Genomic DNA, 21,938 nt, shown 5'->3' on the forward strand with positions numbered 1-21,938 from the left:
ATGGTTATAGTTAAGGCTAAATTTAACTTTAAATTTAACCTTAACTTTGACCGGAGAAATTGACAGATGACAACTGGTCCAACAACGTTATAAATGAACGTGGGCGGGGGCGCTGCTGGTAAAGGAGAAATGTCAAAAATGGCGTTTTTGTATGATGAGTTGATGATAGCGTTAGTTCCTTTTTTCGCCACGTGCATTTAAATGCACGAAGGTTTTAAAACCTTGTCGAGCTCTATGGCTATGGTTAAATATGCCGATAGCGTCCATTTTTAACTTTAACCAAAGATTTGACATTTTGCATTGTAGTTAAAGTTAAAGTTACAGTTATAGTTAAAGTTAGTTGGTGCAACCCAACCTAAATATTAACTTATGACCCTTGAACTTCCACGAATATTCCAAGACTAAATTTAGCCAAAGCGGTTCAGCCGTTCTCGCATTTTAACATGACTAACAGAATTTGATAAACATTTCTATTTAGGTGTAATAAACTAATGACTAACCATCATTAGATTATATTGGATACCTTATTAATTTATACAGGGTGTAACAAAACTAAGTGATAATACTTTAGGATGTGTATGTGTACCGGCCACTTCCATAGTCGCCGACTAGTCAGCGAATAGTCGGCAAAAAGCACCGACTATCCGGCTTTTTACTTTTTTGCTATTAGTGGAATTATATTAAAGAAAAACCTTGATTATTATTTATAATGTGTTCATATCACTCAATCAGTCTTACATACACATCCTACTAATATATTACACGGTTTTTGACGCAAATGAAACGCACGTTTCTATCGATACAAACGCAAGTTGAACGCTAATGAAGCGCGCTTTTAACGCGCGTTTGTATCGATACAGACGCAAATTGAATGCTATTGTAACGCGCTTTGAACACGCATTTGTATCGATACAAACAAACTGCGACTCATCACTCAACAGGGAGCGACGGGTGGAGGAGGGGCGCGCGCGCCGCGCCGTATCCCCCACCGCGGTCCGCGACACGAACGCGATATTTAAAACGCGATACAAGCGCGCGCTTACAGCACGTCCTACTTGGTACAACCACAGAATAGATAATTGGTACAACTAATATAATAATTATATTCTTTGGTCCTACTTGCGTTCGAAAAACGTGCGTTTGTATCGATACAAAAATAAGGATCGTGTAACGCTTCCTTGCGTTTGCTGAGCGTACAACTTACGTTTGTATCGATACAAACGAGCGTACAAAAACGTCGTGTGGAAGGGCCCTAAATAAAACAAAACAGATATACGAAACAATATTTTGTATTACAATTATTTATAAAATTGGCTCACTTAGCAATAATTTATAATTATTTCTTCTTTTTATCTAAATTAACATTTGATTTTCTGAAACACCTACAGATAAGCCTTAAAACTGTTCTTAAGATCAAGTATAATACGACTAAAATGAGGAGGACGGCAGCCATCACATCCAAGTTTTGGATCTCATACCACGAGTACAGCAACGCCTTGGATCTCAAGTGGAAGGCTCCTGAAATTAAGACAAACAATTGAATAAAAATAATCAGGGCCCCCGTAAGGGATACTGGCGCCTGTGTGCAAAAAAGGACTTTGGCGCCCTTTAAGGCATTTAAAATCTTTTTTATGGTAGGTAGGTGAAATAAAGCAAATGAAAATCGGCCAAGTGCGAGTCGGACTCGCGCACCAAAAGTTCCGTACCATTAAAGTGCAAGAAAAGACCAAATTTTTTTTCTTCTAAAAAATGTTTGTCCCTTAGTTTTGGCGCCCCTAAAGGATGAGGATTTGGCGCCCCTAGGGGGTGGTATTGCACATATGGTATCGGGGGCTCTGAAAATAATATTAGATCCGGCAAAATATATAGTTTTTGCAATAACCAAATTGCCATTTGCCAAACTAAATTGCATCAAAATAGGTTCGGCCGTTTTGCCAACAAACGCCGTGAGTCGTGACTCGTGACACGATAATTTTGTCATAAAAGTTGTGGCAATATGCCTCAAAGGAATGTTACCAAGCGAGTTGTGTTGTTAGTGGTGCTTAAAATGTCTACTCCCATCTAATTTTACTATCGAATTTCGTTGTCACAATAATTTAGGACTCTATCTTGGCTAAATCACAGAATATATAAGTGATATATTCTGTGATTTAGCCTGAAGTCCGCGTGGACTTCAGTTTATAGCGCGCGATGTCAACAAAATTGGTGTCAAAAGCTTTTATAAAAAAACCCTGGTATCCCTTAAATCAATACAGCTGTGCAGTGTGCACACAATAAGTATTTCATTTTTTTATATTAAACTTTATATTTTATGCCAAATTTTAAAGCTTATTTAGCCCCCCAATTACACAACTTTACCCATAAACTATTTATCATTGATAGGTTTAAGGTTACGTCACTGCACAGATAAAGTACTGAGTTAATTAATACCGTGGAATAGATATAACAATCGAAAAAAATCGAAACTTAAATGTAAGATGATACCACCTCTTATAGAAAGACTTTTGAGCAAGCGTCAGCGCGATGTAGAAGACGCACGGCGCCATCTATTATGAATTTTTGGAACTAACTTAATTTGAACAAATTTACTCATTTTTACCCCCTTACAACCCTTTTTTCCAGTAAAAAAGTAGCCTATGTCCTTTCTCAGGCTTTAGACTATCTGTATACAAAATTTCATTACAATCGGTTCGGTAGTTTGGCGTTTGGCGTGAAAGCGAGACTGACAGACAGACACACAGACAGACAGAGATACTTTCGCATTTGTAATATTAGTATAGATTATGTGCACACTGCACAGCTGTTTTTTGGGTATTTTCATTAATTAAGGGCCGCGCTACAACGGAATGGCAGCGGCGAGGCGAGCACTTTCAGCGCTGCCATTCCGCTGCTAGTTGCCGGTGTAGCGGGGCCCTAAGAGGGGTACCACTTACCAGGGTTTTAAAAAGTTTTTAAATTTGACACAAATTTTGTTGACACCGCGCGCTATAAACTAAAGTCCACGCGGACGAAGTCGCGGGCAACAGCTAGTTATGAATAAAAACAATATAATAATATAATAAAGTAGTTATGATTAGTTCTGTTACAATAATGAAGTAAAAAATAAAACGCCATCTGTTTTCATATATTAGAATTAAAATGTTGATTGCACTGATATATTTTCTGGATGGAATATAGGCCAACACGGTACACTCGAACTCCTTAGAAATGCAGTAGGAGTTCTATAAGATAAGATAGATTGATTATTATTATACCAAGTGATATAATAATAATCAACAACACCAACATAATATTCTAACGTATTAAAAACTATAAACAAAAACATAATAACTAATAAGTATGATTAATTCAAACAGATAGGCACTTACAATTTAAATTGAAAGTAGCTTTTTCTTAAAAACTAAATACATTTAGACTCAGATATTATATATAAACTATAGATACGGGATTAAACCTACGATTGACACCATAAATTTCTAATTTCGACCGGCGGAAGACGTCTAAAACACTAAAATAAAAGACGAGGAACGAGGCCCAAAAAGCCGAAAGTACATAACTGACCAGACTGTATCCTTTTGGAGCATCTGCTAGTTTAGTTTATAAAACTGTGATAACGAAGTCCTTAATTAACTGAATATACAGTTATAGGTACTTACCATTACTTTAATAATTAAATTAAGAGTATTATTACAGGGACAAAGATAAGAAAATTTTACTAGTTAAATACTTATATTATATACACATATTAATCATATTACAGACAAAAATATACACATATTTACACACTATAGACCTAGGACTAGTAACATCACAGTTATTATTAGAATATAGACCGAGTGCATCATTTTCGGTGCATTCGTTAGGTTAAGGTTTTATTTTGACATATTATATTACAATTTACAGACCGAGTGCACTATTTTTAGTGTGCTCGTTAGGATTAAGGTTTTTAAAATTGACAGACTGACTGAAAATAGTAATTACTATTAAAACAATTTGACAAATTAGTATAATTTTAAACGTAAAATATAAGGAGATATTGCTATTGTAAATCAGCAGGGACTTAAAATCAAACTAGTAGGAAACTCGAGTCCCTGTGAAAAAGAAAAAGCAACAGAATTTTGCGTGATCGCGTTCTGCTTTTGAAACACAAAAGTTTTATTCTAGTCATCTTTACACACTATAAACATTTTAAAAATTTTATAAAAACCTTAAACCTAGTTTAATTTATTTTAGTTAATATTTTAATATTTTATTTTTACAATTTTACTATATACAATTTTACAAATAGACGCATTCCCCCTTCAAATTAGTTAATTAATATACTTATAAAAACTTACATTTCTTTTCAACAATAATGGCAATGGTACATACTCCAAAATGCCCTACAAAGAAGCCCAAAAATAGACCATCCCTCGACGCTCCCGCCGGTAGCGCGGGCGGCGCAAGTAATAGCTTAGCCGTGGAAAATAACCCAATAGAAAATTGGGACGCGGTGCTGGAGGAAACGTCGAGGAAAGTAAAGAAAAGTATTTATCTGCTAAACCAAACGAGAAATATGAAGGGTGAGCTGAGGGTTGGTATAGCAGATAATCTTACTGCCGTTTTAAAACAATTACAGACAATAATAACGATGGATGATAGACAAGAAAAAAGGACAATAGAGATGAACGATGTAGAGACACAGTGTGAAATAAAATCCGAAACACAATATGAAACGCGAATAGAAAGCAACTGTAATTGTTTTGAAAAGGTAAATACGGTATTAAGTGAATTTAAGAAAGAGTATAGGCGGGACTTAAAAGAGATTAGGGATTATTTAACAGAGGTGGCAATAAGGAATGTGGAGAGTATACAAACAAGGATAAAAGAGGAAAAAGGAAAGGTAGCGAAAACGGTAACAAATGAGGTAGGGAAAGCGGTAAATACACTGAAAGACGTAATCGGGGAACGGGAAGTCAGGATGCATGAGCTTAGGGACTATTTAACAGAGACGGCAACTAAAAATGTAGAGCGTATCCATACAAAAATAGAACAGGAGAAGGTAAAAGTAGTAGAAACGTTAACAAAAGAGGTAGAGAAAGTAGTGGACACTTTGAATGACGCAGTCGGGGAGCGGGAGGTCATGATGCGGGGCGAACCGGAACGGGAGACACCCCCAACATATGCGAGTGTCGCCCGGGGCAAGCCTAAGTACAGGACCCTCCACTCCCTGATTGTGGCAGACAAGGAAAACTTTATGCCGACTACTGAAATAGTCCAGGAGATGGGAAAGATAATAGAAGCGAGAAAGGAAGGCATACAAGTTGACAGGATTAGGAAAGGGAAAGGAAGAAAGGTCATTGTGGGCTTTAGGGACAAAAAAGATAGGGATAAAATTTTAAATAAAATAGAGAAATTGGAAGGAAAGTTAGAGGCACAGAAAATAGAGAATAAGGACCCCCAGGTTGTGTTGTACGGGGTGCTTAAAAACAACACTGATGACGAAGTGTTAGAGGCCATCAGGTCTCAGAATGGGCACCTCGTGGAAGACATCCTGGGAGGGGGAGAGGATAGGATGAAAGTAAAGTACAGGAGGAAGGGAAAAGATGATCACACTGAGCACGTGGTGCTCACTGTGTCTCCGGGGCTGTGGGCGCGTTTCACCGAGGCAGGACATCTATATATAGATGTCCAGCGCGTCAGGGTCGCCGACCAGTCCCCCCTAATCCAGTGCTCGCGCTGCTTAGGGTACGGACATGGGCGGCGATTCTGTAGTGCCACCGAGGAGAAATGCGCACACTGCTCCGGGGCGCATCACCAGTCTCAGTGTGATGATCGTAAGGAAGGTGTCAGGCCGTGCTGCACGAATTGTCAGAAGGAACATCACTATGACACAGGCCATAACGCACTTAGTGCGGAATGTCCGGTCCGTCAAAAGTGGGATGTCATAGCGCGCGCAACAGTCGCATACGATCCCGACTCTAAGTGAGATATGGTGTTAAGTGGTTGCAGAAATTGGTAAATTGGATGTAATTAATTATGTAATTAAAAACACCAATGCAAATAAACAATTTGTAAATGTGTTGTGAAAAAAAAAAAAAAAAAAAAAAAAAACTCTTTGCACCTACATGACATTATTGATAAAGCAATAAGACAAGCATGTAAGGCATAAGATAAGATACTAAAAAACAAAATAGCACAACACATAAGACGATCTCTCTGTAACTGCACACTTATCTATTACCTGTACTTGCGCGCGCTATGACAACACCACAAAACTGCACTTCTGTTATGCTTTATAACACAATGCAACTAAAAAACTGGCCGGGGTTCCGGACTGGATGCTAAAGACAATTGTTAATATGGAACTGTACCTTATTTTGAATTGTAAAATTGTAATATTGCACATAACGAAACCTTATGAAACGAAATTGTATATTAATATGAATGTAACATAAAAATAATTGGAAAAAATATTTTGAAAAATGGATTAATATAAATAAAGAAATGTAAACTAAGCAAGTCACGAAAAGAAATGTAAAATTGCAATATGAATAAATTATGTTTTGAAATTCTATGTAATAAAAATTTATATAAATGTGAATGTATCAAAAAATTAAAGAAAAATGTATCATCTAATAAAAATGTATAGTATAGTAATATAAATATAAAATAAATGTAAAATTAAATATAAGTAAAATAGGATCTTACAGAAATAATGTATGATGCAAAGAAATTGAAATAGAAAATAAAACTAAGTTTAAAATATTAGTAAATAAAACATAAAAATTAATACGAATGTAAAAAGTTAATAAATGCAAGCAATTGTCCCTTCTTATGGAAGGGGGAACAAGAGGTCCCAAGTGAGGGGCCGTATTAAAAAAAAAAAAAAAAAAAAAAAATAAGTATGATTAGTTCTATGTTACAATGAAGTAAAAAATAAAACGCCATCTGTTGAATCGTATTAGAACTAAAATGTTCATTGCATCGATATATTTCTGGATTTTTTATACTTAATATTATACATAAAATATATTTAAGATTTTTGAAATATTATTTTAATACACATCCAAGACTCAGGAACATTGAAAACTTTTTGTTCCGCCTGCGGGACTCGAACCCAGGACCCCCGGGATGAGCGCTGGCCACGCGCAATGCGAATTAATTTTCATCGATATTTTCATGGAAATAAGATATTTTCCCACATCAAAATGTAGCCTATGTCCTTTCTCAGACTCTAGAATAACTGTGTACAAAATTTCATTGCAATCGGTTCAGTAGTTTTGGCGTGAAAGCGAGACAGACAGACAGACAGACAGAGATACTTTCGCATTTATAATATTATATAATATATAATATAATAGTATGGATTAGTACCTTATGGCTAAACGAAGCGTAGGTATGCCGGGTGTAACAAAATAAAGTGATATTACTAATTTAGGACGTATGTGTCCCTTATATAGAGTTAACTGTGAAAGTAGCAGCGCTAAAAGACTAATTATTTTTGTGATTTGTATGGGCAAGCGCCCCAGCGGCCAGCGCGATGGATTTTCACATGCAAAAGTTTAAAAAAGGTTGCTCGTTCAGCGCTGCCACTTTCACAGTGAACTCCAACAGGATATGTAATATGTTTTGTTACATACATAATTTATATACTTACATCATACATACCCTGAAGTATTATTAGTTATTACCTTGTATCATAATGTGAATACATCGCGTTCTTACTGACGAACGGCACTTGTCGACGGCACTTATCGACGGCAGCCGTTGACAGTAATTGACGGCAGCCGTCGACAAGTGCTGTTCAGCTGAAGAAGCCTTACCTCTGCTCTCGATAGCCAGTTCAATGTAGAAGGACACCGCCCTGGAGGGACTCACGGGCCGCGCCTTAAACAACCTCGACAGGTGCTGAGTCGTCTTGTAATATCTGAAAATATTGGTATAAAGATTAGTCACAGTATCTACCCTGATTGTTTTAAAAGATGCCCAAAATAACGCAGTACGGTAGGAATTTCATGCAACATTTGATTCATTTATGTACTATCAGAAAAGTTGATTCCTTTGCAAATCGGGGACCTAAGTAGTTTGGTCGCGTTACGTCAAACCCAGCTGACAGATCACAATTAACATTGATTTGACATATTCGACCAAATAACGTTGGTCTGTCAATTGCATAGGAATCAACTTCCTCGATGGTACGTAGTTTTACGCGTTTGAACTTTATCTTAATAATAAATACTTACTTATAAAAAAAGTGTGACAATCGGAGTCTGCGCGGTTAAGCTATTTCATATAGCATACAGTTTTATCAACTTATGCAATAATTATAATTCGCATGCGTCTAGTCGCATGCACACTAACACCGTGCCGATGCACGGCAAGGACACAACGACCGTTGGAGTAGTCGAAAATAAACCTAACACGGTGTTAGGATTATTTTCATTACGGAATATCTTGATTCGGTCGCCAGTCGGCACGCTCAAAGCCCAATAGTACCTACGGGAGCCCCAGAACATTTTTTTTTAACTTGATGGTCCTAAAATATGGATTGTTCTATTTGTAGGACAATGTTACTCTTAAATTACATAGCTAGTAACCTATCAATATACAAAAAATCAGCTTGTTAGGGTTCCGTTTTAGGCTGCGTTTCCACTGAAGCGGAGCGGAGCTTAGCGAGGCCGAATTGACCAATCACCATGCTCGACATCTCGCTGACATTCCGCTGGAATAGCACGATTGGTCTATTCGGGAACCGCTAAGCTCCGCTCCGCTTCAGTGGAAACGCAGCCTTAGGGTACAGTAGTCAACCAAGCTTAAAAATCATTTTTTTTCAGACCAGTAGTCGTGCAAAGACTTCAATTTAAACCTCAGTTTAAATAGAAGTCTTTGTAGTCGTGACGTCCTGCCGCCTGCTCCACGAGACAATAATAATTACAAAAACGGCCCAACTTACGAATCGTTCCTAATCATTTCCCTTAGCGCCTCCTCTACCTTCGGCGCCATGTCTGGTGCCAGGTCCACCCTCAACGCCCGACCCTGGCTGACGGCGTCCTCAGCGTTCCGCGGCTGGTCTCCGAACACCGGGATGGCCAGCATCGGTACTCCGAAGTACAGAGCTTCCAGGGTACTAAGCAGTCCGCAGTGAGATATAAAGATTTTGACGTTCGGGTGAGCTGAGGAAATAAGAATGTTTGTATCACGGGGAGTGCTCTGAGGAATTGTTCGGAATCATAGCTCCTGCAACTTTTCGCCATCGATCCACGCGAAAAATATACCATCCTCATCACCTTGATGAGTGGCAGTCTTCCACCGTGCGTTTCTCGCCAGTCACCAGTAATATTTCCGGACCTATACGACCTGCAAACCTTCAAGAAGAGAGCGTATTCCGTCTTAAAAGGCCGGCAACGCACCTGCAGCTCTTCTGATGTTGCGAGTGTCCATGGGCAACGGTATTTGCTTTCCATCAGGTGACCCGTTTGCTCGTTTGCCCCCTTATTTTATAAAAAAAGACAAACATGTCTGCATTTAAGGACAAGGGTTTCAACATAGTAGGCACACGAAGATGGACGCCGCCGCCGCGCCGTGGCCGGCCTAATAAAGGTGACAAGCTAGAGGCATACCAGCCGGGCTGGCCAGCAGTGGCGCAGGAGCTAGAACAATGAAAGATCCTAAGGGAGGCCTTTGCCCAGCAGTGGGACAGTATTGGCTAACAAAAAAAAAACAAAGATCGGAAGAATGGAGATGGAACCCAAAAAATCCAGACACATAACAAAATATCTAATTGCATAATGAATGCATCAGCTTCATAAGACATCAGGGAAGAAACATTTTTCCCGTTACGTTTCTTTTTATACATTTCCTGCAATTTCTTTGAGCAGATATTTCTTTGTCCCGCGAGAACCTTCAATTTTTCTGGAATAAGAATTCTCTTTTTTCCTTTCCCAAAGTATGCCAATTGCATGAATTTCATCACAATTGGTTCAGTGGCTTGAGTGTAAAGAGGGAATAGACGCAGATACACTCTTGCATCTATCATAATTCATAAATATGATAGATGAGGAATCCTTAAATATTATAGATGCAAGAATAATGATACTTAGATGAAAATATGTAATTTTGTTAACTTACCGAGTATGCTGTTTTGTGGCAACCAATTTCTAACGTAAACATTTTTAGGTAGATTTTTCATTTCTTCGTCGGATTTCCAGATGATAGTGTAGGGTAATTTGCTAAACAAATTGATCAAGTATTCCTTTGTCGATTTTGATAGAGTTGACATTTTTAGTATAGATCCCATGCTGAACAATATGGCGCCTTGTTTCGAAGAATCGAGAATGCTTTGTAGATCCTGAAAAGATTTTTATACTTACCTATTTTAAATAAAGTTCATTGTGCTAATAACAAGAACGGTCACATCATCAAAGTTATGCTGTTAAAGCAGCCTTTCCCAAAGTGGGCGATAACGCCCCCTTGTGGGCGTTGAAGGTTTGGGCGTTGTGTAGAGGCTTGGGGGGTGATTTATGTCATCTGGATGTATTTAAAAATTGAAACAATGGGGGCGCTAAAACATAATTTGTTCTCAAAGTGGGCAGTATTTGACATTAGTATTCGCTAACGAAGCGATGACTTATGTCAAATCGCATACATTTTGTTAGCGTTTACGATAATCGCTTGCCACTTATCTACTAGGGCTGGTCTAGGCGGTAGCGACTAGCGTCCTATGGCGTCCTACGATGGCAGCAGATTTTTCGTACATGGGGCGGCGAAATTAAAGTGGACTATACCTACTCATAAATCCATTACCCGGCCCTGCTCGCTTAGGCAAAAAATACCTTAGGCAACGGAGGTACGTCCTCGTCTATATGAAATCCTCCGACATCCACAACGTTAGGCGGCAGACTCTGTGTGTGCGCAATGGAAGGGTGAGAATTGACCAGCATTATGGAGACGTTGCGAATCGCCGCCGACAGAGGGGGCAGTTCCACCCCCCTCGCTTCGGCTAGCGGACCGAATTCTTTCTTATAGAGAGCCTCTCTGTCGTAACTGTCTTTCCTGAAATATCAACCTATTTTATTAAAACAATTTCTACCACAGACATAGATCAAGATATATACCGCATGTGTATGTACTTCGCGTGTCATGTCGCGTACCCAAACGACGAGCAATGCTCGTCTTTCGAAAGTCTGTTCTTTAGTCTGCTATCGGAATCGGACGTCAATCGGAATTTTAAAATTCAAATAGAAACGTTGAACTAGATACCTAATGGACACGTTTCTTATCGTCGGCACATCACAGTAGGTAGCAAAAGAGTGACACGCTCGTTTTCATGCAAATGGAGCGACATGCGGTATCTATCTTGATCTATGTCTGTGATTTCTACTCATATTTTTATCAGTGAACGGTAGTATTACAAATGCGTTTGTCTGTCTTCGCAGACAGATACTTTGAGTACTTTGAGGTACTTTGAGGTACTTTGAGGTACTTTGGACAGTAAAGGACAACGTCCCTTTTTCGCAATAAACGAATTACAAAACGAAAAACGCTTAGTGCATAGGAAACATCTACTTGTCTATAAAGGTGGATTATATTGGACTGCATCTTTGCATAATATTTTTTATTGCACTGAATATACGTTCCCTAAGGTCTAAGCGATAAACGTATTTCTATACGGAAAATGATCAATTTCAATGGACTTATAATATTATCTCCACATCAAATTACATCATATTAGCCCAGCGGTGTAAGCTTGAAAAGGTAATGGCGGCCATACACCATGCTTCCTATCGTCCAATCGGCATGACGCTAACGATTGGATCAGTTAGAACTGACAGTGTGTGGAAGTGGATTGGCATAATAGTCCGGGAGCCCTACAACAATTTTTTTTATTACTAACAAGCTAATTTTTTGTAGGTATCTTCATTTTGATAAGACGAACAACATTATTATTTTGGTAGCTAACAGAGATAGAAAGGATTTCGTACTTTGACTTGATGGTCCTAAAATATGGATTGTTCTATTTGTATAGGTACATACAGTACTTTCGAGATTTTTCGAAAATAAAAATGTTGTTCGTCTTATCAAAATAAAGCTACTCAACAAAAATTAGCTTGTTAGTAATTTAAAAAAAATGTTCTAGGTCTCCCGTACTATAACAGGGCCTAGAGACAATTAGTGTCAAGCGATTATCGTAAACGCCAACAAAATGTATGAAATTTGACATTAGTATTCTCTAGCGAAGCGATGACTTAATATGTCAAATCGCATACATTTTGTAGCGTTAGCGCTTACGACAATCGCTTGCCACTTGTCTAGAGCCGCAGTTATACTTAACGGCACAATCCACTCCCACACACTGTCAGCTGTTCTAACTGATCCAATCGGTAGCGTCATGCCGATTGGACGATAGGAAGCATGGTGTATGGCCGCCATAACAAGCAGACAGAGTACAGACACACCTTCGCTTCATTTTATTTATAAGTACCGCATATTAGTCAGCACCTAACTTACCAGTAATCGAGCATCATGACCCAATAAATCATGGTGTTAAGGAATCTCTCGGAGAAGGTCATGGGCACGCTGTACCGAGTAACCACCATGGGGATGGTGGAGACGGACTTGACGCTGTCCACCTGCCCCTCTAGGTGCGGGTGCATCACGATGCTGCTGAGGATTATCCAGGGTGCTTGTTGGACTGCTGCGAAACTGTGAGACAAAATGGGATATGTGGAATAGCAGAAACTCATGTTTCCATAAACGCTCCCAAACTTGTTTACCTAAAGGCTACATAAACATTACCAAAACATTCCCAATGGAACTGCATCTTCCGACCGAGCGGTGAGGCCACTACCTTTATGGTTGGTCCGCCACACATGCTACTTGCATACCCTTACTGTGAGTTAATAGTCTGCATAACGCAATACCCTGGATAGGATCCTGAATCTAGAAATTATTAAGGATGGATCATAGAGCTAATTTTCCAAAATGTCATAACGTCTAAAAATATTTTTAGATAATATTATCTACATTTTTTATGTTAAGAGGGCGACTATCGCAAAAAATCAAACATTTCAATTTCAAAAACATTTCAATCAACAATTGTCTCTTCACACTCACGCCCGTCTTTCATATGCCAGGTGAAATAGGACGACGCGGGTCGCGGATTCATCGCCAAATTAGTTTTTTTCTCAATGCCTCGATAAACATTGTTACGGATACGGACACACAGTGCCATCTAGCGTCAAAGCAGCGGAACTTATCGGGGAAATTCACACTCACGCCCGTCTTTCATATGCCAGGTGAAATAGGACGACGCGGGTCGCGGATTCATCGCCAAATTAGTTTTTTTCTCAATGCCTCGATAAACATTGTTACGGATACGGACACACAGTGCCATCTAGCGTCAAAGCAGCGGAACTTATCGGGGAAATTCACACTCACGCCCGTCTTTCATATGCCAGGTGAAATAGGACGACGCGGGTCGCGGATTCATCGCCAAATTAGTTTTTTTCTCAATAACTTGATAAACATTGTTACGGATATGGACACACAGTGCCATCAGCGGAACTTATCGGGAAACACAGACATTATAATTTCCCTACTCGATACTAGATGGCGTAAGGTGCGCGAGTACATGCGCGAATTTTGTAGAAACATTCCACGCTTGTTTACGCAGGTAGACGAGCCAGTCAATCAGTTCAGTTAAAGCGATCGTCAAGGCGACTTCGGAGTGAAAACAAATGATCAATAGTGAGTGAACCAGTGAAACCTACGACTTGGCTACGCCCTAGGCAGTGGCGGATTAACCCTTTATCAAATTAAGCAATTGCCTAGGGCATCACGTCTGAGGGGGCACCAGAGGAAGCACAAAAAATCCACCTTAGGGCACGTTCACATCTCACTCTCACGTCACCAAAAACCACACCAAAAAAAGTTTCTAGAAAAAAAACTAATGTTTTTGGGCGGTAAAGGCTTAAAGACCGATTCTATAGTTGACATACAGATAGGGGGGCCCATAGGTATGGATTGCTTAGGGCATCACATACCGTAGTCTTAATCCGTCACTGGCCCTAGGACAGTGATAGTGCTTAGTGTTTTGGACCTAGTGTTTTGTGTTAGACCTAGGGCTAGTGAATAAAGTCTTCAAGAGAGTCAGTAGGTCTTTCTCTCCAAGTCCTTCGATCCCTAGCACGAAACAAATATACAACATTTTAAAAATACGCTAGGTCAGATTCTCAATGATAGAATTTTATACAATGACGTGTTAAATATTAACTTAGTTTAATGCACGGTTATGGCAATATATATTTTTATGAAAAATTCGTGAAAATTAGATGCAACTTTGTGATTTTTTTCTATCGAGAAAATTTTAAGATATCGTGTTTTCGCTTGGTCGGATCCTCGGAAATATAATGTAGTATCTATGTTTAGAAAATGAAACAATTCGGGGCTTATTTCTAAATATAAAAATGAATTATAAAATCGACAATTTAGGGTTAGTCGCTTCCTGATAACAAAACGTCTGAATTCACATCCGATCCAAGATATCTTGATATCTTTGGTCCAGGAATATGACCTTACTCACCAGCCCACTTTGCATGGCCCTGGTAGATTGGTTTTCAGTCTTCGTGGAGTAGAAATAACTATAGTTTCTTAAATAAAAGTTCTGTTGTCGTTGAATTACGAGCTACGACAATATATTATTTACTTTGAAGCAAGATCTTTTGTCCAAGAAACTATAGTAATTTCCCTACGAAGACCGGAAAGTGGAAACAAATCTTAAAGGCCATGCTAGCCCAGCAGACCATCGAAAAAAGAGAAGTTTTAACCGTACCCAGCCTCTATATCGTTCATGAACCACTCATTGACGATGGCATCGAACTGCTGATGGGTGATCAGCTCGCGGACCGCGGGGTGATGCAGGTTGGCCAACGAGATGTTGCGCGTCAGCTCCTTTACCTCCGACCAGCCGTTGCCGCTTACATCCAGAGCTCAAAGAAGGGAGACATCGGTTAAAACTTCATGGCGCCTCTTCACAATCGGCGATCATATGCGATTACGCGCGAGCACGATTGTGTAGAGGGGCTACTCGCCTGTAGTCGGCCATGATCGTCCATAGTCGCCGTCGTGATCGCCGCGATCGGTGACTTGTCGGTTTTTTGGACACGCATCAAAGGGAATCGCGTGTAGTCGGCAGCGCGTGCCCACACGATCGCCGATCATTCATTCACCGGAGGACAGCGGAGCCGTGCGTACGTCCGTCGCGTCGGCTTTTGTTTATAAAATAAAAGTTAGTGCAAGTGCAAAACCATGGCTACTGGGTGGTCAAATGAAGGGACATTTAAGTTCATAGAACTTTATCAAAACCACCCAGTAATATGGAATCCCAAACATAAATTTCACAAAGATAAAATAAGCCTCCACGTCTATCTTGATGGCTTGCCGCTCAATGAATGAACGCGGACGATCTTGTGGATGCTTGCACGATGATCGTGGCGATTACCTTGCCGATCACAGGCGATCAACGAGTGCCGATCATCGCCGATTGTGAAGAGGCGCCATCAATGCCGGCCATGGACGGACTTGACTCTTGCAGTCGAGACCGACTGCATGATGCGGCTGCCACGCGGCGATCTGCAGTTTCCATACTAAATAAACTTCATATCTGCAATTATACACGGACCGCTCGAGCAGTTCTTGAGTGGTCGGAGCGAACGGTCTATGCGACCGCTCTAGAGCAGTCGGTCTGAAATATGCGGTCCGTCTATGGCCAGTCTAACTTAAATATGAGTTGTATAACTTGTATTATATCAAGGTTCTCAGTAATTTTTGGGGCTGGCAGTGCTGGCATCGACTTCAAAAGTGAAGATTGATTAGGGAAATCGCTGAATTGGAACTTGTGGTTTTGCCGGAATTCAAGAGTTTTTGCCAAATCGACATTTAGTTACTTGGTTTTTAAAAACATTTGAAGTAGGTACCTACATCATATTTGAAGTACGTACTTACTTAAATCTTGTCATAGATAAGTATAAAATTCTCGGGTCGCAATGTTAGTCACCGTACTCCTCCCAAACGGCTTTACTGATTTATAGTAAATTATTACAACTCGAGACTGACGGCGACCATTGTTTGTGCGACGGGATAGCGATAGACGTTGCCATGGTGACATACTTATTTAGTCACTTCAATAAAATAATACGAGCGAAATACTTTATAAGTATGGCAAAGAAACGTTTGCCGGGACAGCTAGTATCTAATAAATAAAAAAAACCGGCCAAGTGCGAGTCGGACTCGCGCACCGAGGGTTCCGACAGCTTAAAGGTATTATAGACCTGAGTATTTGGTATGAATTTCAATTTAATACCTCTACGCGTTTATGAGGAAATGGGTAGTAAGTTTAAAATTATTAAAAAAAAAATATTATGTGATGTAACTAAAAATTTATGGTTTTCGTAATTTTTCCTTTATCTATGCTATAAGACGTTGCTTCGTACCAAATTTCAAGATTCTGAGTTCACGGGAAGCACCCTGTAGGTTTTGATTCCCTTGCAAGTGTCGAAAATTTGCGGCATAAACGGCTGTATCTTTTGATTGCGTTGGCTTAGAAGTTTGATTTTTTCACAGCTTCAAGGGACAGTAGACCTGAGTAATTGATATAAATTTCAGCTTCATACCTCCACGCGTTCCTGAGAAAAAGGGTCTTGACAGACGGACGGACGGACAGACGGACAACAAAGTGATCCTATAAGGGTTCCGTTTTTTCCTTTTGAGGTACGGAACCCTAAAAAGTAAATAATACTCACAACTGACTTCATCGAGGATAGAGCTAACATCCACGATCGTCAAACCCTTCACTGACTGTTTTTCAGGGAACGGCGATACCCACGTTACCTGGAATATTATGAAAGATTGATTGAACAACGATAGGGCTCCTATACAAAGTTTTTATATTAACATCTTTCACTTGCAGTTGCGAATTAGCATCGCATCGCATATTATATTATCTGCGACAAAACTCACAATAAAAACGTCATTGGTCATTGCGATGCGAATTCGCACGAATTCGCAGTTATGTGTGGGAACTGAGAACTGGGAGCCCGTAATGGTTTATGTCGAGCCCAGCGAATTCTATAGGTGATCGCACATCACTGACCTCTATAATACACAGAGGTCAGTGTCGCACATGTATCAGCACGCACGCGCCGAACGTGCCGCATTTTAGAATTCGTTGTAAAATGATGTGAAGCCTCGCGCATTCGTGCGCACCGTACGCGCCGCATTTCGTAGACGCGCGTATTCGGTGCTGAATAATTTCGGTGCTAAATGTGCGATCAACTTATTAAAGTGCACTAACAATTTCTTTACTAAAATTCAATTTTCGTAGAAAGGGAAAGAAAAGGAGAAAAGTTTTATTTTTCAATCCAATAATTTTATCATTGTTTTGAAAAAAAACTTCACTTTTCAGTCAGAACTTTCATACCGACCTCATGATTAGCTTTCAGCAGCGACCTGACGATGCCCTTGCCGAGGTGATGATGGCTCTTGGAGGGGAGAGGAGTCATCACCAGGATCCTGTAGGCGGACGCCGTCCACAGCAGGGACGCCAAGCAGAGAAGCAGCTTCATGATTGCCCCAAGTGTTTCTATCATCATTAATATCGTCAATTCTTTAATAAAGTATTTACTTATGTGTGATATGTAGAATGTAGATATAAATAATATATACTTCGGTTAAAATGAGGGTATATTACTAAAGCGCCGATTTAAATCATAATTATTATTTTTAACAAAAAAATTAAAACCGACTTCCAAGGTAAAAACAATAGTAATATATGAACTAAAAAGTTTTAAATTCTTTAATAGTGCCTTTTTCAGAATTCGTCTAATTCTCAACTATTTATACAGATTACAGTACAAACCACAGTCTTCATTATTTTGAAGTCGGTACAAACGGTTAAAAAAAAAAGATACATACAACCGAACGTATTACCTCCTCCTTTTTGGAAGTCGGTCAAAAAGAAAAATCCATACTAATATTATAAATGCGAAAGTATCTCTGTCTGTCTGTCTGTCTGTCTCGCTTTCACGCCAAAACTACTGAACCGATTGCAATGAAATTTTGCACACAGTTATTCTAGAGTCTGAGAAAGGACATAGGCTACATTTTGATGTGGGAAAATATCCTATTTCCATGAAAATATCGATGAAAATGAATTCGCATTGCGCGTGGCCAGCGCTCATCCCGGGGGTCCTGGGTTCGAGTCCCGCAGGCGGAACAAAAAAGTTTTCAATGTTCCTGGGTCTTGGATGTGTATTAAAATAAAATTTCAAAAATCTTAAATATATTTTATGTATAATATTATAAAAAATCTAGAAATATATCGATGCAATGAACATTTTAGTTCTAATACGATTCAACAAATGGCGTTTTATTTTTTACTTCATTGTAACATAGAATTAATCATTTATTAGTTATTATGTTTTTGTTTATAGTTTTTAATACGTTAGAATATTATGTTTAATAATATTATCACTTGGTATAATAATAATCAATCTATCTTATCTTATAGAACTCCTACTGCATTTCTAATATATGTGACAAGTTGACAACAGAAGGCGCTCTAAAATAAAGGAGTTGTGTACCGTGTTGGCCTATATTCCATCCAGAAAATATATCAATGCAATCAACATTTTAATTCTAATATATGAAAACAGATGGCGTTTTATTTTTACTTAAATATATTTTATGTATTATATTATAAAAAATCCAGAAATATATCGATGCAATGAACATTTTAGTTCTAATACGATTCAACAGATGGCGTTTTATTTTTTACTTTATTGTAACATAGAACTAATCATACTTATTAGTTACTAGCTGTTGCCCGCGACTTCGTCCGCGTGGACTTCAGTTTATAAAGTGCGATGTCAACAAAATTGGTGTCAAAAGCTTTTATAAAAAACCCTGGTACCCCTTAAATCAATACAGCTGTGCAGTGTGCACACAATAAGTATTTCATTTTTTTATATTAAACTGTTTATTTTATGCCAAATTTTAAAGCTTATTTAGCCCCCCAATTACACAACTTTACCCATAAACTATTTATCATTGATAGGTTTAAGGTTACGTCACTGCACAGATAAAGTACTGAGTTATTTAATACCGTAGAATAGATATAACAATCGAAAAAAATCGAAACTTAAATGTAAGATGATATCACCTCTTATAGAAAGACTTTTGAGCAAGCGTCAGCGCGATGTAGAAGACGCACGGCGCCATCTATTATGAATTTTTGGAACCAACTTAATTTGAACAAATTTACGCATTTTCACCCCTTGACAACCCTTTTTTCCAGTAAAAAAGTAGCCTATGTCCTTTCTCAGGCTTTAGACTATCTGTATACAAAATTTCGTTACAATCGATTCGGTAGTTTTGGCGTTTGCCGTGAAAGCGAGACTGACAGACAGACAGACAGACAGAGATACTTTCGCATTTATAATATTAGTATGGATTATGTGCACACTGCACAGCTGTTTTTGGGTATTTTGATTAATTAAGGGCCGCGCTACACCGGAATGGCAGCGGCGAGGCGAGCACTTTCAGCGCTGCCATTCCGGTGTAGCGCGGCCCTAAGAGGGGTACCACTAACCAGGGTTTTAAAAAGTTTTTAAATTTGACACAAATTTTGTTGACACCGCGCGCTGTAAACTAAAGTCCACGTGGACGAAGTCACGGGCAACAGCTAGTCTATACTAATATTATAAATGCGAAAGTATATCTGTCTGTCTGTCTGTCTGTCTCGCTTTCACGCCAAAAGTACTGAACCGATTGTAATGAAATTTTGTACATAGATAGTCTTAAGCCTGAGAAAGGACATAGGCTACTTTTTAACTGGAAAAAGGGGTTGTAAGGGGGTGAAAATGCCTAAATTTGTTCAAATTAAGTTAGTTCCAAAAACTCATAACAGATGGCTCGAAGAGTCACCTAGATCGCGCTATCGCTTGCTCATGTGTATTTTTATAAGAGGTAGTACCATGTTGACAGTTAAAGTAGGTTTTTCGATTCTTTCGATTGTTATACACGTTATTAGATATCAGAAACAACAGCGCCAAAACTACTGAACCGATTGTAATGAAATTTTGTACACAGATATTCTAAAGCCTGAGAAAGGACATAGGCTACTATTTTACTGGAAAAAGGGGTTGTAAGAGGGTGTTTATGCGTAAATTTGTTCAAATTAAGTTAGTTCGTTCCAAAACTCATAACAGATGGCGCCAAGAGTCGCGTAGATCGCGCTATCGCTTTGCTCATATGTATTTCTATAAGAGGTGGTACCATGTGGGGCTTAGTTTTTCGATTCTTTCGATTGTTATGCACGTTATCGAATAACTCACCTACCAACATAGATATCAGAAACAACAGCATACCAATAATAAATAACATACCATACCAATAATAAAAAAACTAAATAGTATATGGGTAAAGCTAAAGTTGTGTAATGCAGCTAAGTTGTGTAAAGCTAAATAAGCGCCTTTAAAATTTGGTATAAAAGAGTTTAATTAAAAAAATAATAATATTATGTGCACACTACACGGCTGTTTTGGGTATTTTGATTTAAGGGGTACCAGGGTTTTAAAAAGCTTTTGACACCAATTTTGTTGACACCGCGCGCTATAAACTGAAGTCCACGCGGACGAAGTCGCGGGCAACAGCTAGTTATCTAATATGTGTGGGTTAATAAAATCGTACCCTACTCATATGAACTGTGATTATTATGAACGCTGTGAAATTAAAAAATATTATTTTGGATTTCATAATACAAAAAAATGTTAGGTACCTTGGCGCCTTGAAGTAATATTGATTTGTTGGAAATCTCTTTCAATAATGTCCAAATAGACAGCTCTTACACGACACATAACGTTGAAAACATGATAAATTGTAATCAATGTAATACGACTGCGAAATAAATACCGCTGCAGGCTGCTGTAATGCAAATATAATCATAGTTGATTGCTTTAAATGTATATTTTCTTGCAATTCATGCTGACTATTTATAATTTTTTATAACCATTCCGATAATGCAGCCTACATCGATATCAGTGACGATGGCCGGTTCGAACTTGGAAAGAACATTTTTCAACACGGGAATCGAACCAACGACCACTAAGACTTGTGAGCTACGTCCTATGGCGCCATGGTCCACAAAGAGATTAAGTATTACGTTAATTCAACTTATCTAAGTAAGACGTAATCTCAAGGCTTCTAATACAGAATCACTTGCTCAGACACTTACAGAATTGTCGCAAAAAATACATAACCGATAACGTAAGAGTTCAACTCAACGATAACAATTATTTTAAAACAAATAAATACCTATAATAGCGGAAATAACTTCTTCCACCTATGATAATAATTGAAAAATAATGTACTTACCTATTAACAAATCGGTCCAACTGATAGTCACTATGACTTAAATCTAATCATTAGTCATTACATTATCACAATATTTTTATTATCAAACAATAAACACGTATGCTTAAATGATTATAGTTGATTCACGTATACTTAAATGATAATAATACTTACTAGCTTCTTTATGAAACGTTTACCAGAGAGGACCTTCAAGGGAATGTGCCCTTTAATACTAAGAACATGAGGATCAATCTCATAAAATATCTGAGTAAAACAAGTATAAGTAAACATATTAATATAGATATACGATTTCAATAACTAAGTTATTTCGTTAATACGAAAGGTACTAATAACTATGAAAGGCGACCCCCGGGGGGTCGCGACCCACAAGTTAAAAAACACTGTATTTGGTTATAAGTTACATTACTGATAAAAGTTTCGGAAATCGACAAAACAATAGGACTCAGCTGGGCCTTTGAACCCTGAAGATACTATAAGTCAACTCTAATGTACTATCAGAGAAGTTGATTCAGCAAAGGGCGACCAAA

General features: G+C 38.6%; 1 protein-coding gene across 2 annotated transcripts; it reads right to left on the minus strand.

Moving 5' to 3' along the window:
• Window positions 1-1,319: 1,319 nt before the first annotated feature.
• Window positions 1,320-21,435, minus strand: LOC121725552 (UDP-glucosyltransferase 2-like). Of its 2 annotated transcripts, none has more exons than XM_042112561.1 (10): window positions 21,412-21,435; window positions 17,463-17,620; window positions 16,782-16,869; window positions 14,813-14,969; window positions 12,490-12,684; window positions 10,815-11,034; window positions 10,111-10,330; window positions 8,936-9,155; window positions 7,806-7,909; window positions 1,320-1,518 (listed from the first exon to the last, which is right to left on the minus strand). In XM_042112561.1, the coding sequence occupies exons 2-10, from the start codon at window positions 17,601-17,603 to the stop codon at window positions 1,337-1,339; spliced, it is 1,527 nt and encodes a 508-aa protein (XP_041968495.1). In that variant the 5' UTR covers window positions 17,604-17,620; window positions 21,412-21,435; the 3' UTR covers window positions 1,320-1,336. The 2 variants fall into 2 exon arrangements, with proteins under 2 accessions (XP_041968495.1, XP_041968494.1); XM_042112560.1 differs by lacking the exon at window positions 21,412-21,435 and adding an exon at window positions 20,816-20,935.
• Window positions 21,436-21,938: the final 503 nt, after the last annotated feature.

The sequence above is a fragment of the Aricia agestis genome, chromosome 3 (genome assembly GCF_905147365.1).
Source record: "Aricia agestis chromosome 3, ilAriAges1.1, whole genome shotgun sequence".
Lineage (NCBI taxonomy): Eukaryota > Metazoa > Arthropoda > Insecta > Lepidoptera > Lycaenidae > Aricia > Aricia agestis.

Coding starts and splice junctions, on each gene's coding strand:
- LOC121725552 (XM_042112560.1), bottom strand. CDS start 20,894: ATGTGTCGTGTAAGAGCTGTCTATTTGGACATTATTGAAAGAGATTTC. Junction 16,870..17,462: donor TGCTGAAAGCTAATCATGAG/GTCGGTATGAAA, acceptor ATAATATTCCAG/GTAACGTGGGTATCGCCGTT. Junction 9,156..10,110: donor GCCACAAAACAGCATACTCG/GTAAGTTAACAA, acceptor TTATTTCCTCAG/CTCACCCGAACGTCAAAATC.